The sequence below is a fragment of the Quercus suber genome, unplaced genomic scaffold (genome assembly GCF_002906115.3).
Source record: "Quercus suber isolate HL8 unplaced genomic scaffold, Cork oak 2.0 scaffold_167, whole genome shotgun sequence".
Classification (NCBI taxonomy): domain Eukaryota; kingdom Viridiplantae; phylum Streptophyta; class Magnoliopsida; order Fagales; family Fagaceae; genus Quercus; species Quercus suber.
In genome coordinates, this window is record NW_027071804.1 from 439,980 (window position 1) to 453,069 (window position 13,090).

Below are 13,090 nucleotides of genomic sequence, written 5' to 3' on the forward strand. Positions count from 1 at the left end.
TTACTTGAAGTTTTGGTACAATGGTTAGGTTGTCCTCCTAAAGATGCCACATGGGAATCCTTACATCAACTTCATAATACAGTTCCTCACGTTGTGGGCAAGGTGCTTTAAATGGGGAAGGTGATGTTATGTACTTGTATTAGTTAGTGTACATAGCATATTAGTTGTGCTAATTGAAATATATTTTTTGTAATAGTGTGAGAGGCAATTAGAGTGCTTATTGCAAACAGTGGCAGTAGTGCAGATAGTTGGTTAGTTACAAGGGATGTTGATATAGGTTATGGCAGTTTGTATTGGATTCATTGATAATAAGATTGATAATTCTGTTCACTCTCTCTCCCCTCTCTCTCAATTATGCTATGGAGGCCAAGGTTCCCTCGAAGCAACCTACACAAAGTTCCTAAATCTTCTTAAGTCTTAACACCCTTTAATCGCAATTAGAGCCTTCCAACTACAAATCAAAGCTTCATCTCTATGACTCACCTAAATCCAACCACCGATCCTTACAAACTAGGCCGTAGTGACTACCACAACTTAGGGATATGACAATCACCTTTGTGAGCAAGAGAGGAGAGGGGTGGAGGTGTACGACAAGTGTTTAAACAGAAAATTATGCAAGCTAGTTAGTGTAAAAAATGTTTTAACAAGTTTTTTTATTTAGTAAAACGTTTCATAAATTATACAAAGGGTTTTACATTCAATTGAAAATTTTCTTAGGTTCAACCAATATTTTATAACAAAAAAAATATTGTAAAATTCTAAAAATATTTTCTGTAAAAGATTTTATGGTGAAACAAACAGAGTATAAAAAAAACTTGTAGTTAACTATAAAGCATTCCATAAAAGGTCAAATAACAAATTGGGTGGCACAAAATAAAAGCGGATTCCAAAGATGTCTACACATAGCTTCTAAATGATTCATAGGTAATCAAAATACATATATTTAGCGCGTTGCCAATTAAATAAGTACAAAAATATGTAAAATTTGGATGCCCTAAACACTAAACAATCAGCATTTTCTCCATAAATGTGCTTCACTTAAACCAACTAGTGTATAATTTGAGTGAAACAATGAGGAGGAGGAATATCAGAAATGCTAATATGAGCCTCTCCCTCTAATTTTTATAAATACCACTTTTTGATCTTGTTGGTTTTTTTTTTTTTTTTGGGTGGAAAATTCATATTCCATGAGATTGTTTTAAATTTTTATTAAAGCCAGAGGAAGTTGCTTCAATTGAGTGCATAACTAGAGCACTCATGAATTTCAGAGTGGGGGAAGGTGGAGGCTATTATACACTTTTGGCATGGCAATCAATGGCCATTGTATCAGATTTTTGATCTTATATATAGGTTATTAATTTTTGAGTATGACACTGACAGTGGCAGCATGATGTATGCTTAGTCATCAAGCATATTTGGAGATAGCAATTTGGATTGGCATCTGAGTATGTTAGATCAACTTGATCTTGTTCAAATCAACAAGTTTGCTAATAAGACAATTTGTTGCCGGCTGCAAATGGGGAATTTAATTGTACACATGCTTGGGAAGTCAGATGAGACTATGGCTGCATTTGTTTTGGGTGAAAACCACTTTCGGAAATGCTTTTTTGTAATTTCGGGTGTTTGGCTGCGCATAGAAAATCAATTTTTCGGAAATCCTTTTCAGTTGACCGTGAGTCAAGGGTGAAATGAATTTCCCTTTTTATTTTCACTTCAAATAACGTTTTTCGGAAAACAAAGAGACAAAGAGCACGAAGAGAGAGAGAGAGAGAGAGAGAGAGAGAGAGAGAGGAAGAAGAGGAGCCCAGATCACGCCGGAGACATCGCGGGTGAACCTTGAGCACCGCACCGATCTCACCTTCGATCGCACCGCGCCGATCTCGCCTTCAATCGCCAGCGATTGCCTCTGCTCGATCTTGCCTTTACCACGCGAACTTGCCATGAACCCATAGCCTTCGCACCGGCGAACCCAGAACCCGTCACAAGTCGCACCGGCGAGTTGCACCGCGCCGATCGAACCCAGAACCCGATCGAACTCGGATTTGATATTTTTTTTCTTTGGTTTTGTTTCTGCTTTTGATTGCCAGAGTTTGCTGTGATTTTGAAATTTTTTCTAATAATAATTTGTTTGGATGTTGAGAAAATGTGAAAAATGTGTAGGAAAATAGCATTTTCAGAATAGAATCAAACACATGAAAATATTTTCTACAACAATTTTCATTATGCAACAAAACACTTGAAAATATTTTTCTTTCCCGGAAATAGCATTTCCCAAAAATAGGCTATTTTCTGGAAAATATTTTACAGGAACCAAACACAGCCTAAGAGGCAACAAACATGATTTTATTACTTAGCTGACTCTATTGACAATATATAGGCTTCTCTCTCATATGGGACCTGCAAAGGAAGTTTAGTAATTTGTTACGTGAATTTTGTAGCAACATGCCAACATATATAATTGAGTTATTAAGAGAGCACCTATATTTAACTGCCCTCTCACTAACATTAGATGTCATTTTAATAGACAAATCCGTAGCTAGAGCCTGGCGGCATGAATTAGAATAGATGGTAAGTTTGTAAACAACCTTAAGGTTTCATTTGGATGTTCATAAAAAGAACTACTATTACATATTCCAATAATATAATTAAAATTGAACAATAAAATATATATTAAAAAATATACTAATAGAGTTTCATAAAAAATAAACAATGTTAGTAATTTTCATATATACTTATAATAATTTCACAATTCTTATATAATGTACAGAGGTCTTCTAATTTAATATTGATTTTTTTTTTATTAAGATAGATTTTTTTTTTTTTTTGTTAATAGTGACTCGTAAAAGGTATGAATTGAAATAATTTATAAATTTGTGGTTTTAATTTAAAATTTTCAACATTTGAGGTTTAATTTGAAATTGTCCCTAAACTATTGGCAAGTTATGTAATTTATTCAAATCTTTAATAAAAGAATAAAAGGTAACCCCTTGATTTAAGGAGAGTTTAGCCTCTTGCTACACAAAGAAAATAGCTACCTTTTTCTTTTGAGAAGAAAAAAAAAATTAATGTTTTAAAGTAAATAATATGTAAGTTGGCTTAGGAGGCTACCATTAATCACGTTGGGAGAGATAGAAATGAAAGACTCAGAGAACGGAAGAGTGAGAAGTGAAATGGGGATGTTGAAAGCTATCATATGTGAGGTAAGAGATAGATTAGCAACAAAAACCAAGTTTTTTTTTTTTTTTTTTTAAATCCTTAAAAATTTGACTATTGTGCAGCATTTGAGAATTCATTTTAGACGGTACAATTTGGGTATGTATATTTGGATTTGGGTGGTTAAAATCTAAATGTCTTGTTTGGATAGTTTAAAAAAATTCAAGTATTTGGATTTAACAATTCTACCAAGAATTTAAAATTTTTAAAATTCTTGGATTTGAAATGGTATATAAAATCAATAGATTTGAAATCATGGCATTTCAAATCTATTTATTTAAAATCCAAATCCAAATCTAAATTCAAGCTTCCAAACTCAGCTTACATAGTTTTCGATTACTTGCTTATGTATTTGAATTAGTTCATTGGTTGCTTATTCATTATTATTACTAATGTGTAACCTCGTACATATGCACGGGTACAATTAAAAACAATCATAATTATACTGTTCAATTTATAAATTTTTTTAGAAGATTGTTGAGGGTTCTTTTTACGTTTCTTGTACCTTAGACACGCGTCTTGATGTTATTGGACAACGTTTAGTTTAGGTTTTTTCTAAGAAGGAAGTTGGGGCTGACACTCTATGGAATGAGCTTCAAGGTACCATTCTGCAATTACCAGTTTGTGCATAAATGTGAGTCCAAAGTCCAAGGAAAGACGCTGCAAAATGAGCTTATTCCACATTTCTACCACAAAAAGAACTTTTCTCCAGTTTCTGCCACAGGATTGACTCTTCTTAACTTTCTGCTGTGCAATAACGTCTTCTGCATTTTTCTGCAATGTAACATTTCTACATTTTCTGCTACAAAGCTAGCTTTTTCTTAACTTTTTGCAATGCAGTAAAGTTTTCTACACTTTTCTGCAACGTGAATGACTACTCTTCATTTTCTACTGTAGAAAATATTTTTCCACTTCCTACACATAAACAACTTTAAAACCCAAAGAAAATACACATCAAGCAGATGTTAGTTTATGTGGGTTAGTGTATTCTCAAATATATACAAACATATATTCGTATATGTACTTATATGTATTCACACATACATATATAAAATATAAAATATATTTTGTAGAATATGAGATACAATGTATATGTATATATACTTATGACAGGATAATGATTAGTTTGTGTCAAAAGTAAAACACATAATAATAAAGAAATAAGAAAGTTTCAGCAAAAAATGTTTAATTAGTATAATAGCAAACACGGTAAATATAATAAAAAGGTGATACGTCAAAATAACTAGTACGGCAAATAAAGATACCACAGTAGGACAATTGATGTAGTGAATGTGATAAAAAAAAATGTGCTACAGCAAAATGACTAAATTCAGCAGATATATGTTCTAACGAGTGAAATCAAATATATTTGCAATAAAAATCAAGTACTGAATCTTCCAATAGAATAAGTGAACCAAGAAGGAATCCAAACCCCAACTTTACAACCTTCTCATAGGCTTTTGCCATCAAAATTGTTCATTTTGAAGAATAGTCCTAAATGGCTACTAGCTATTACTTTTGGGTGATTTCAAAGAGTGGGTTTGCTAAGAGGGAGTGAAAATATGGTCTATTGATGCATGCTCCTATTTCTGCTGTTTTTTCTCTTTTTTTACCACTTTTTTTTTTCTTTCCCTCCATTCTTTTTACTCTTAGTTTTTTACTACTATCTTCCCGTGGGTTGATTTTCTCCATTTGGTCTTTTCCCTTTTGAATCCCCCTCTCCCTGGGTGCCTCTTCTCATCTATGTCTACCTCCTCTTTTTATGGTGAGTTGATTCGATGAGATTTATCCCTTTTACCCCTAGGGTTTCACTAATTGTTTTTGGTTTGTTGTGGGTATTCCTTCAAGACTGCCTACCAACCCATTGGTTGCTTAGCCACTACCACTGCTCAGTACATGTTTGCTGCACTACTACTCATTTCATGAAAAAATTCCTTTTTGTTTGTTCATGTTGTATACCTCTCTACCTTTGGGTTCAAATGGATAAGGATTAGGCTACCTTACCACCTACCTCTATGACATGCATCAAATGGTCCCAACCATCTACTACCTCTTTTGGGTAAGATACCATTCTGGCAAGGTATATTCCCAAAAGAAGTTATGGCTAGAAACCAAATATAGACCCGTTTTCCTCCCACCACCAAACCACACCTTCTAAATCCCTTGACCGTGGGCCCACCTCCCTTGTATTGGCTAGGTACAAGTTGGTGGTGCTTCGGCCCTTGTGTGCTTGCTCCACTATCCTTTGTTTTTGTCATCTTTTGTTCCTACGCCATTTCTGTCGTAGTAGATTGTGGTCGGTCTTTTTGCACTTTTGGGCTGGGCTACCTCCTGCTGCCTCCTGCCACACTGAGACCCAAGTGCTCTAGGTAGAAGAGTTAAGACCGGTCTAGTTGCAACTCATCTTAGCCCATCTTGTGCACAAATTATGCCCCTTTTTGTTGAAACTTTGATCACATGCCCATGGTAGGCGTAGCTGTTACAAAAGAGTTACGGCAGGCAGATAAAATGGGACAACAATAAAGGCAACACACTTGCCGTTAGACAAAATGAAACTGTTGCAAAAGAGTTACGGCAGATAAATATAGTAAAGCAATAATAAAAGAAATATTCTCATTGTCAGGCAAGACATATAAAGGATCCTTAATTAAAGTAAGGAAAAAGAACGATATAGCAACAAAGAATACATTATAAGTGAAATTGCAAAGACGAGAAAGGAAATAATAATGATAAGTAATGAAATCAAAGAAGGAAAAGGTTAGTTTGCTGTGTTCAGTTGTGTTACGGGACTAAGACCAAGGAGGAAACCACTCCCTCAATGTGAATAACCTCTCAGAAAGATCCTACTGTAGAAATTATCTACTTTGAGTGAATGGGCTTGAATGGCTTATGCCCCAAATGAATCATTTGTCCTCAACAAAGGGTAGGCTTTTAGAGGGAGAGAAGGGATTAGCTTATTGGTGCATGCCTGCTGTCCTACACTTTTTATTTCTCTTCCTGATTTTTTTTTTCTCCGTTTTGTTACTTTTATTCTTTCCCCCTCTTTTGTTTCTTTCTTTGTCCTTACTCATGTAGTGTTATGGTAATGGCAGTACTGTAATTCTCTCCTAGTTGTTACTACTATTGCGATACGAGTGCCCTTTATATACTGCTTGTCGTGCCTAGTTTTTACCATTTTACCTTTTATCTACTTTTGTCTGGATTTGGATGTCTTTCCTGACCACCCACTGGTTTGTCAACTGCCCAGCCACCATCACTTACTTGTGCTGGTTATGTCACTCCCTATTACCAGACAAAGAAAACTGTTTTGTTTGCTTGTTCACCGTGGCATTCTTATCCACCACAGTGTGGGTATTCTATGCATCTAGTAGTTCCAACTTATCCTTCCCTCTTTTAGGTGGTATGTCATTCCAGTAAGACATTTCCCCCAAAAGAGTTAGAGCGGGAACCCTAAAATAGGCTTTCCATTCTACCCATCGCCAAGCCATACCCTCTCTTACTTCTAACCCATAACCCACCACTCTTGTATTGGCTAGGTATTGGGTCTTGTGCGTGCTCTACTTCCATGTATGTCCAAAGCTTGTCTGCTACTCATGCATTTGCCATGGACTGAAGGTTTGTCTTTGCGTTCTGCCACTCATTCTTGGCCTCTTATGGCATGAACTGTTTTCTTATCCTCCCTTCTTTATAGCTTGCTTCCTCCAAAGGCTAGGCCTTTCTTGATTGTGGGCATTTCTCCCTTTTAGTCCATTGTTTGCTCCTTTTGTTGGCTTGCCAATATTCCTGTCATGCCATTCTGTTATTCCTACTGCAGCGCTATTTAATCCATGCCTGTTGGGCTTCTTTTGTATACTATTTTCTCAATTGATTACAATGACCTAGTATGGTCATTGGGTTCATACTCATACTACTTTGGGCTTTCTTGACCCACTACATTGCTTATGGGCTCTTTTGGCCCATTTCTTTTACCTTGGGTGTCCTCGGCCCATTTTCAAATTCTACATTCCCATGAGTTTTTACTAACTCTTTTGGACTACTTTAGCCCAATTACCATATCTTTCATTCTTGGGGTTCATGGGTTTTTCACCAACCCCTTACTTTATTAATTCATTACTTCGGGCCTGCTATGGCCCATTCTTGCTCTTCTACATTACATAATGCCCATGGGTTTACTACTTCTTTCTATGGGCTCCTTTGGGTTCAGTTCCTTTCCTCAATACCCATTTGTTTACTTTATGGGTCTACGACCCATTATTCCTGCCACTTGAACTTAAATGAGTTTTCTCTCAATCTTGCTAACTCTTTTCTGTCCATATTACTAGGCTTCTTCCTGATGTGGGGCTTTTCCCAAAATGAGCATCAACACAAATTAGATTTGTTCTATTCTGTTGCGTGTCTATTCTGCTTGTGCTTGTGCTTGTGCTTGCCTTGTTTTCTTTTGTCTTTTCTCTGATTTTGTTTCCTTTCTCCTTCACGCATTTTCTGCCATTGCTGCCTTTGTTTTCTTTCACCATATCTCTTTCCAAAGATAAGTTTGGCTTCTCTTCTTCTTTTATAAATATATTATGGGCTTGCTACCCTTCATTGGGTCAAAAGGGTATTGGGCCCAATTTGTTTTAATCTGCTGCAAATTTGTATTCTGCTGCAGATCACTTCCCCATGCATTTCTTTCTTAGCCCAAGCGTAAGTCTAGGATTTTGTTTTTTTGTTTTTTGTTTTTTTTTTTTTTTTGTTTTCTTTAGGCCTTTTTGCTCTTTGGTCTTCTTGATGGACCTTTAGGCCTTGCTTTTCGTTGGGCTTTCCTCCGTATAGGCTTTGAACCTTGCTTCTTATTGGGCTTTCTTCCTTGTGGGCTTTGGGTACGGATTTGTAAAAACGAGCATCAACAAAGATATTGAAATTATATATGGTATTAGCTTATACATTTTTTAAACCATAGATTTTTAAAATATTTAATGGTTTCTAATTATATATATATATATATATATATATATATTTAGACTCTTTGGTTTTTGTGCCCAATAATTCATTTACCACAAAAATTAAAAAATTGGATGGACTCATGGTGCAAAATTGAACTCCAATTGAAATTCAATTTAGAATTTAATCGAATTTGGACTTTTCAATTTTTATACTTAATAATTCACTTGGTACAAAAATTAAAAATTTAATGGGACACATGGGGCACAATTGGACTCCATTTGAAATTCAATTTAGATTCTAATTTGATTTTTTTTTTTTTTTTTTTTGAGCTTTGGCTTTTCATATATATAGACAAGAGATAAAAAGAGTTATTAAAGAGTCGTACATGATTTGAGGACATCTGTATGTATATTTATGGTGTGGTCCTCCCTTGGCACCCAAATTTAAAATAATTTTTGGACACATAGCGCAAATTAGACTCCAATTTTAAATTTTAATTAGACTCTCTTTGAGTTTTACCTATTTATATATATATATATATATATATTATTTTAAAAAGGCCACCTATTCGTAACTTTAACTCTCCCACCTAATACTCCAAGATCAAGAGAGATTGGAAGGAGATATCTATAAATCATTTTGATTACCTGTAAATCATTTAGAAGCTATGTGTAGATATCTTTTGGAATCTGATTTTTATTTTATGGCACCCAATTTGTTATTTGTTCTTTTATGGAATGCTTTATGGTTTGTCACTAGTGTTATGCTCGATTTGTTTCACTGTAAAATGTTTTATTGAAAATATTTTCAACATTTTAAAATAAATGTTTTGTTGTAAAGTATTGGTCAAAACTAAGAACATTTTCGGTTGACTGTAAAACCCCTTGTAAAATTTTATAAAACATTTTATAGAAGAAAAATAAACTTGGTAAAACGTTTTACATACTAACCGGCTTGCACAATCCCCCCTTGAACACTCGTTGTACACCTTCCAAGCCTCCCCTCTGGAGCTTAGTTTGCAATGATTGGTGATTGGGTTTTGGTGAATCGTGGAGGTGAAGCTTCGATTTGCAACTGGGAGTTTAGGAGGCTCCAATTGCAATTGAAGGGCGTCAATGGTGGCGGCTGGAAAGTGTCAATCTAGCGTCTAAGTTGATTTAGTGGCTAGGCCCATGAATTCTTTGGGGTTGCACTGATTTAGTTAATAGGGTCATGGCTCGATCTAGTCAGAGATTTGGTGGTGGCGAGCTCGGTGGGCGTTGTGTCACGACCCAAATCCATGGAACATGAATTTAGATGCATGACCAACTTGCTGAACTTATATAACTCCATAAACATAATTAATCCAAAATAACTTAAAACTCCAAAGAAACAATACTTTTAACAGAAAAACCTCTTACAAAAATCTAAACTCCACAAATTGGAAATAATCTTCACTATATAAAACATGAATTACAAAATAAAGGTAACTAAAATTCTATAAGTCTTCAAGTCCTGAAGTCGCCTACAACTTCCACACTCTACCTTGCACCTTACAAAGCAATCCAAAGGATTTATATTCCCAACTACACTTTAATCTGAAAATAGTAATTGATGGGGTGAGCCACACATCTAGTAAGTAATTATACATAATACACAACGGAATAGAGTCAAACAAAGCACGAGTTTGATTACAAAATTTCACTCAAAATATCCGATATAGTTTTCCAAACATATAAAGAACCACTTAATACATATATAATCAAATCTTAAAGTCATTCGAAAACACATACGAATAATTGATCAAATCACAATGTCACATATATACATCACATATTCTCACATACAATCTTGTGAGTGGATTTACACATATATGTGATCAATTCTAAAAACACTCATTTTGAGTCTCATATCACAAAACAAAATATATACAAAATAGAATAATTTTCTTAATATTAACAATTATTCCAGAGATAGAGACACATCGAATATCATAATATTGAATTGAAACAGAATCAAAGGATGCTTGACTCCCTTAGGGAACAAATAAGAACAGAGGAAATATATAAATATTTTACAATTCTTGAGTAAATCTGAAAATTTCATTTGCTAACAGAAACATTTTAAATACCATTTGGAGAATAGGAACATGACTTTGAAATCACTTGGTTTTACACAAATTTAAAGAACAAAAACCTTTTTAGAAAACTTACTTTGAAACACAATTATTTTATGAAAATAGTTTAGTTTAGAACTCATCTTTTAAATGAGATTCAGACGTTCAAAATGTTATTTAGAATTCAAAGTTTCTCTTTTAAACGTTATTTAAAAGTTGAAATATCTCTTTCAATAGTGTAAAAATGCTTTTTGATAAATTTTTAAAAATGTAAGCTTAAAAATATAACTTTTGAAAATCTTTAACTTCTAAGAACCTAAAGAACAAACTTGTGCATATTATGCATAATTACTTACAGCACTTGAATCACTTTGAAAGTTCAGTCAAAACAACCTCCAAAGAGCCTCAAAACACTCTTAAATAGGACATATAATCAATCATGAAAATATACTTAATATCCTCTACAAAATATAAAGCTTATAGAACTATACAAATAGACTCACTAAGATTAAACTTTGCTGAACTAATAACACGTTCAACATTGAATTAACGTTTCTCTAAAGAATGGTATTCTAATCAATAATACATCCTTGCATTAATAGAAACTCATATTGCCATAAGGAAGGCAATAGCCGAAATATCATTGACCTAGGATTTAATATAAAACCCCCAAAGAAAACGTTAAACCATCCTAAATCCTAGTACATATACCAAAGAAAACGTTAATTCATTCTAACATATATTGAAAGGGACAAAATACCTTGGAATGTCTTAGGTGACTGAACGGACCGAATATGGTCCGCTTACGCCCGAATAAACGGATCCATCATTTGCACGGGCCTCCAATGGACGGACCTGTCATGAACGGGCCGTATATAGACGGAGTGAAAGATGGTGGGCTAGTTGTCCATGGGCTTGTTGGGCCCCTGATGGGGGATATTTTGACCCACTCTCACAAGGGCCCAAATAGAGTCCTTGCGCTAGTAGGACTTCGGAAATCTTATATATTTGGTAAAGATCTTCCGCATAAGGAAGAGATTTATTTCATCACGTTTAGGATTCTACAAGGAAAATCCTATAAGGAAAAGACTTCTGCGCCAAGAAAAGGATGTCAACCTCAAGCCACTATAAAAGCCCCAATACCCTCACAAACCAAGGTACGCATAATAAAAACCCTCTCTAGCACTCTAGAGTTGTGAAAATACTTTCTGACTTAACCTTCGGAGGATGTTTGGCCGGCACCACACCGGTGTCCTTCGAAAGGTTCTCTTTTGTTTCGTGCAGGTTAGTATACGAGCGAAAGGAGCATCGCGCAACTCATTGGTGAATTTTCTTGATTCATCAGTTGGCGCCGTCTGTGGGAACATCGAGTAATTAAGCCATACTATCGTCTCCCGGACTAAAAGGTTGCATGGTACTCACTCGCTCAATGGCAACTACTAATGACGTGCAAGGAGAACAGCTTGGAAGAACAGCTGCGCCAGAAGAATACAGCACTAAATAACCGGCCAGAAGATCAGGAAGGGACTAGCGCCCCAAACAGGAATCAGGAGAGACCTGAAGGCAGCCACGCCCCGAGCAGGCCGGAGAGGCAGCACGTGAACATGCCATCCCTCACGGATGCGACTCCACCACATATTACCGCCGAGATGCAGGCAATGAAGGAGCAGATGGAGGTCATGATGAACGCCCTCAAGGGGCGAGTCTCCAGTGACCTTGACGATCTGGTCAATCGTACCAACTCACCCTTCACCGCGACCGTGAACTCCTTCCCCCTACCCCACAAGTTTCGCATGCCGAATATAGATAGCTATGACGGGGTGAAGGATCCACTGGATCACCTGGAAACATTCAAAACCCTGATGCATCTACAGGGGGTACCGGACGAAATCATGTACAGGGCCTTCCCAACAACACTGAAGGGTTCCGCGAGGATCTGGTTCAGTCGGCTGACACCGAACTCCATCAGCACTTTCAAAGAACTAAGTGCTCAGTTCACCTCACACTTCATAGGAGGACACAGGTACAAGAAGTCCACAGCGTGTTTGATGAGCATCAGGCAGAGAGAAGACGAGACGCTAAGATCTTACATAACCCGCTTCAATAAGGAAGCACTCTCAATTGATGAAGCCGACGACAAGATACTGGTGGCAGCTTTCACGAAAGGATTGCGGAAGGGCAAGTTTTTGTTCTCACTATACAAAAACGACCCCAAAACCATGTCAGAGGTACTCTACAGGGCCACCAAGTACATGAATGCGGAAGACGCGCTGCTTGCACGGGAAGAAAGGCCCAAGAAGAGGGAGCGCCAGGTGGACATGCGCCAGGACCAAGGACAGAAAAGACCAAGGACAGGAGACAGCCTGCCTAGTCTTTACTCTTATATCACAGTTCAAAGCGTCCACCAAATGGACGGATCGTCCCAATGGATAAAAAACCAGTCCATATGATGGACGGACCACTAAGACTGTCCACAAAATGGACGGTCATCCCAAGAGATACAACACCAATGATGGACCAGACTGTCCACAAAGAGATCATCCAAAGTAAAACCATATCATATGGACGACCACTAAGACTTCACAAAATGGACGGATCATCCAAGAGGATGAAAACTTAAGTCATATAATGACGGACCAATAAGACTGCCACAAAATGGACGGATCATCCCAAGAGATGAAAACTTAAGTCCATATAGGACGGACCAATAAGACTGTCCACAAAATGGACGAATCATCCAAAGAGGATGAAAACTGAAGTCCATATAATGGACGGACCAATTAGGCTGCCACCAGGTGGACGGATCACCCTAAAAGGATGAGAGCTCCAGTCCAGATAATGGGCGAACTAATCAAATTA

General features: G+C 36.5%; 1 protein-coding gene across 1 annotated transcript; it reads left to right on the plus strand.

The window, feature by feature from the left end:
- The first annotated feature begins 11,673 nt into the window (after window positions 1-11,673).
- LOC136066166 (uncharacterized) lies at window positions 11,674-12,681 on the plus strand. The gene has a single exon (XM_065770039.1). The coding sequence runs from the start codon at window positions 11,674-11,676 to the stop codon at window positions 12,679-12,681; it is 1,008 nt and encodes a 335-aa protein (XP_065626111.1).
- Window positions 12,682-13,090: the final 409 nt, after the last annotated feature.

Excerpts from the sequence above, each read along its gene's own strand:
- LOC136066166 (XM_065770039.1), top strand. The coding sequence starts at position 11,674 with ATGACGTGCAAGGAGAACAGCTTGGAAGAACAGCTGCGCCAGAAGAAT.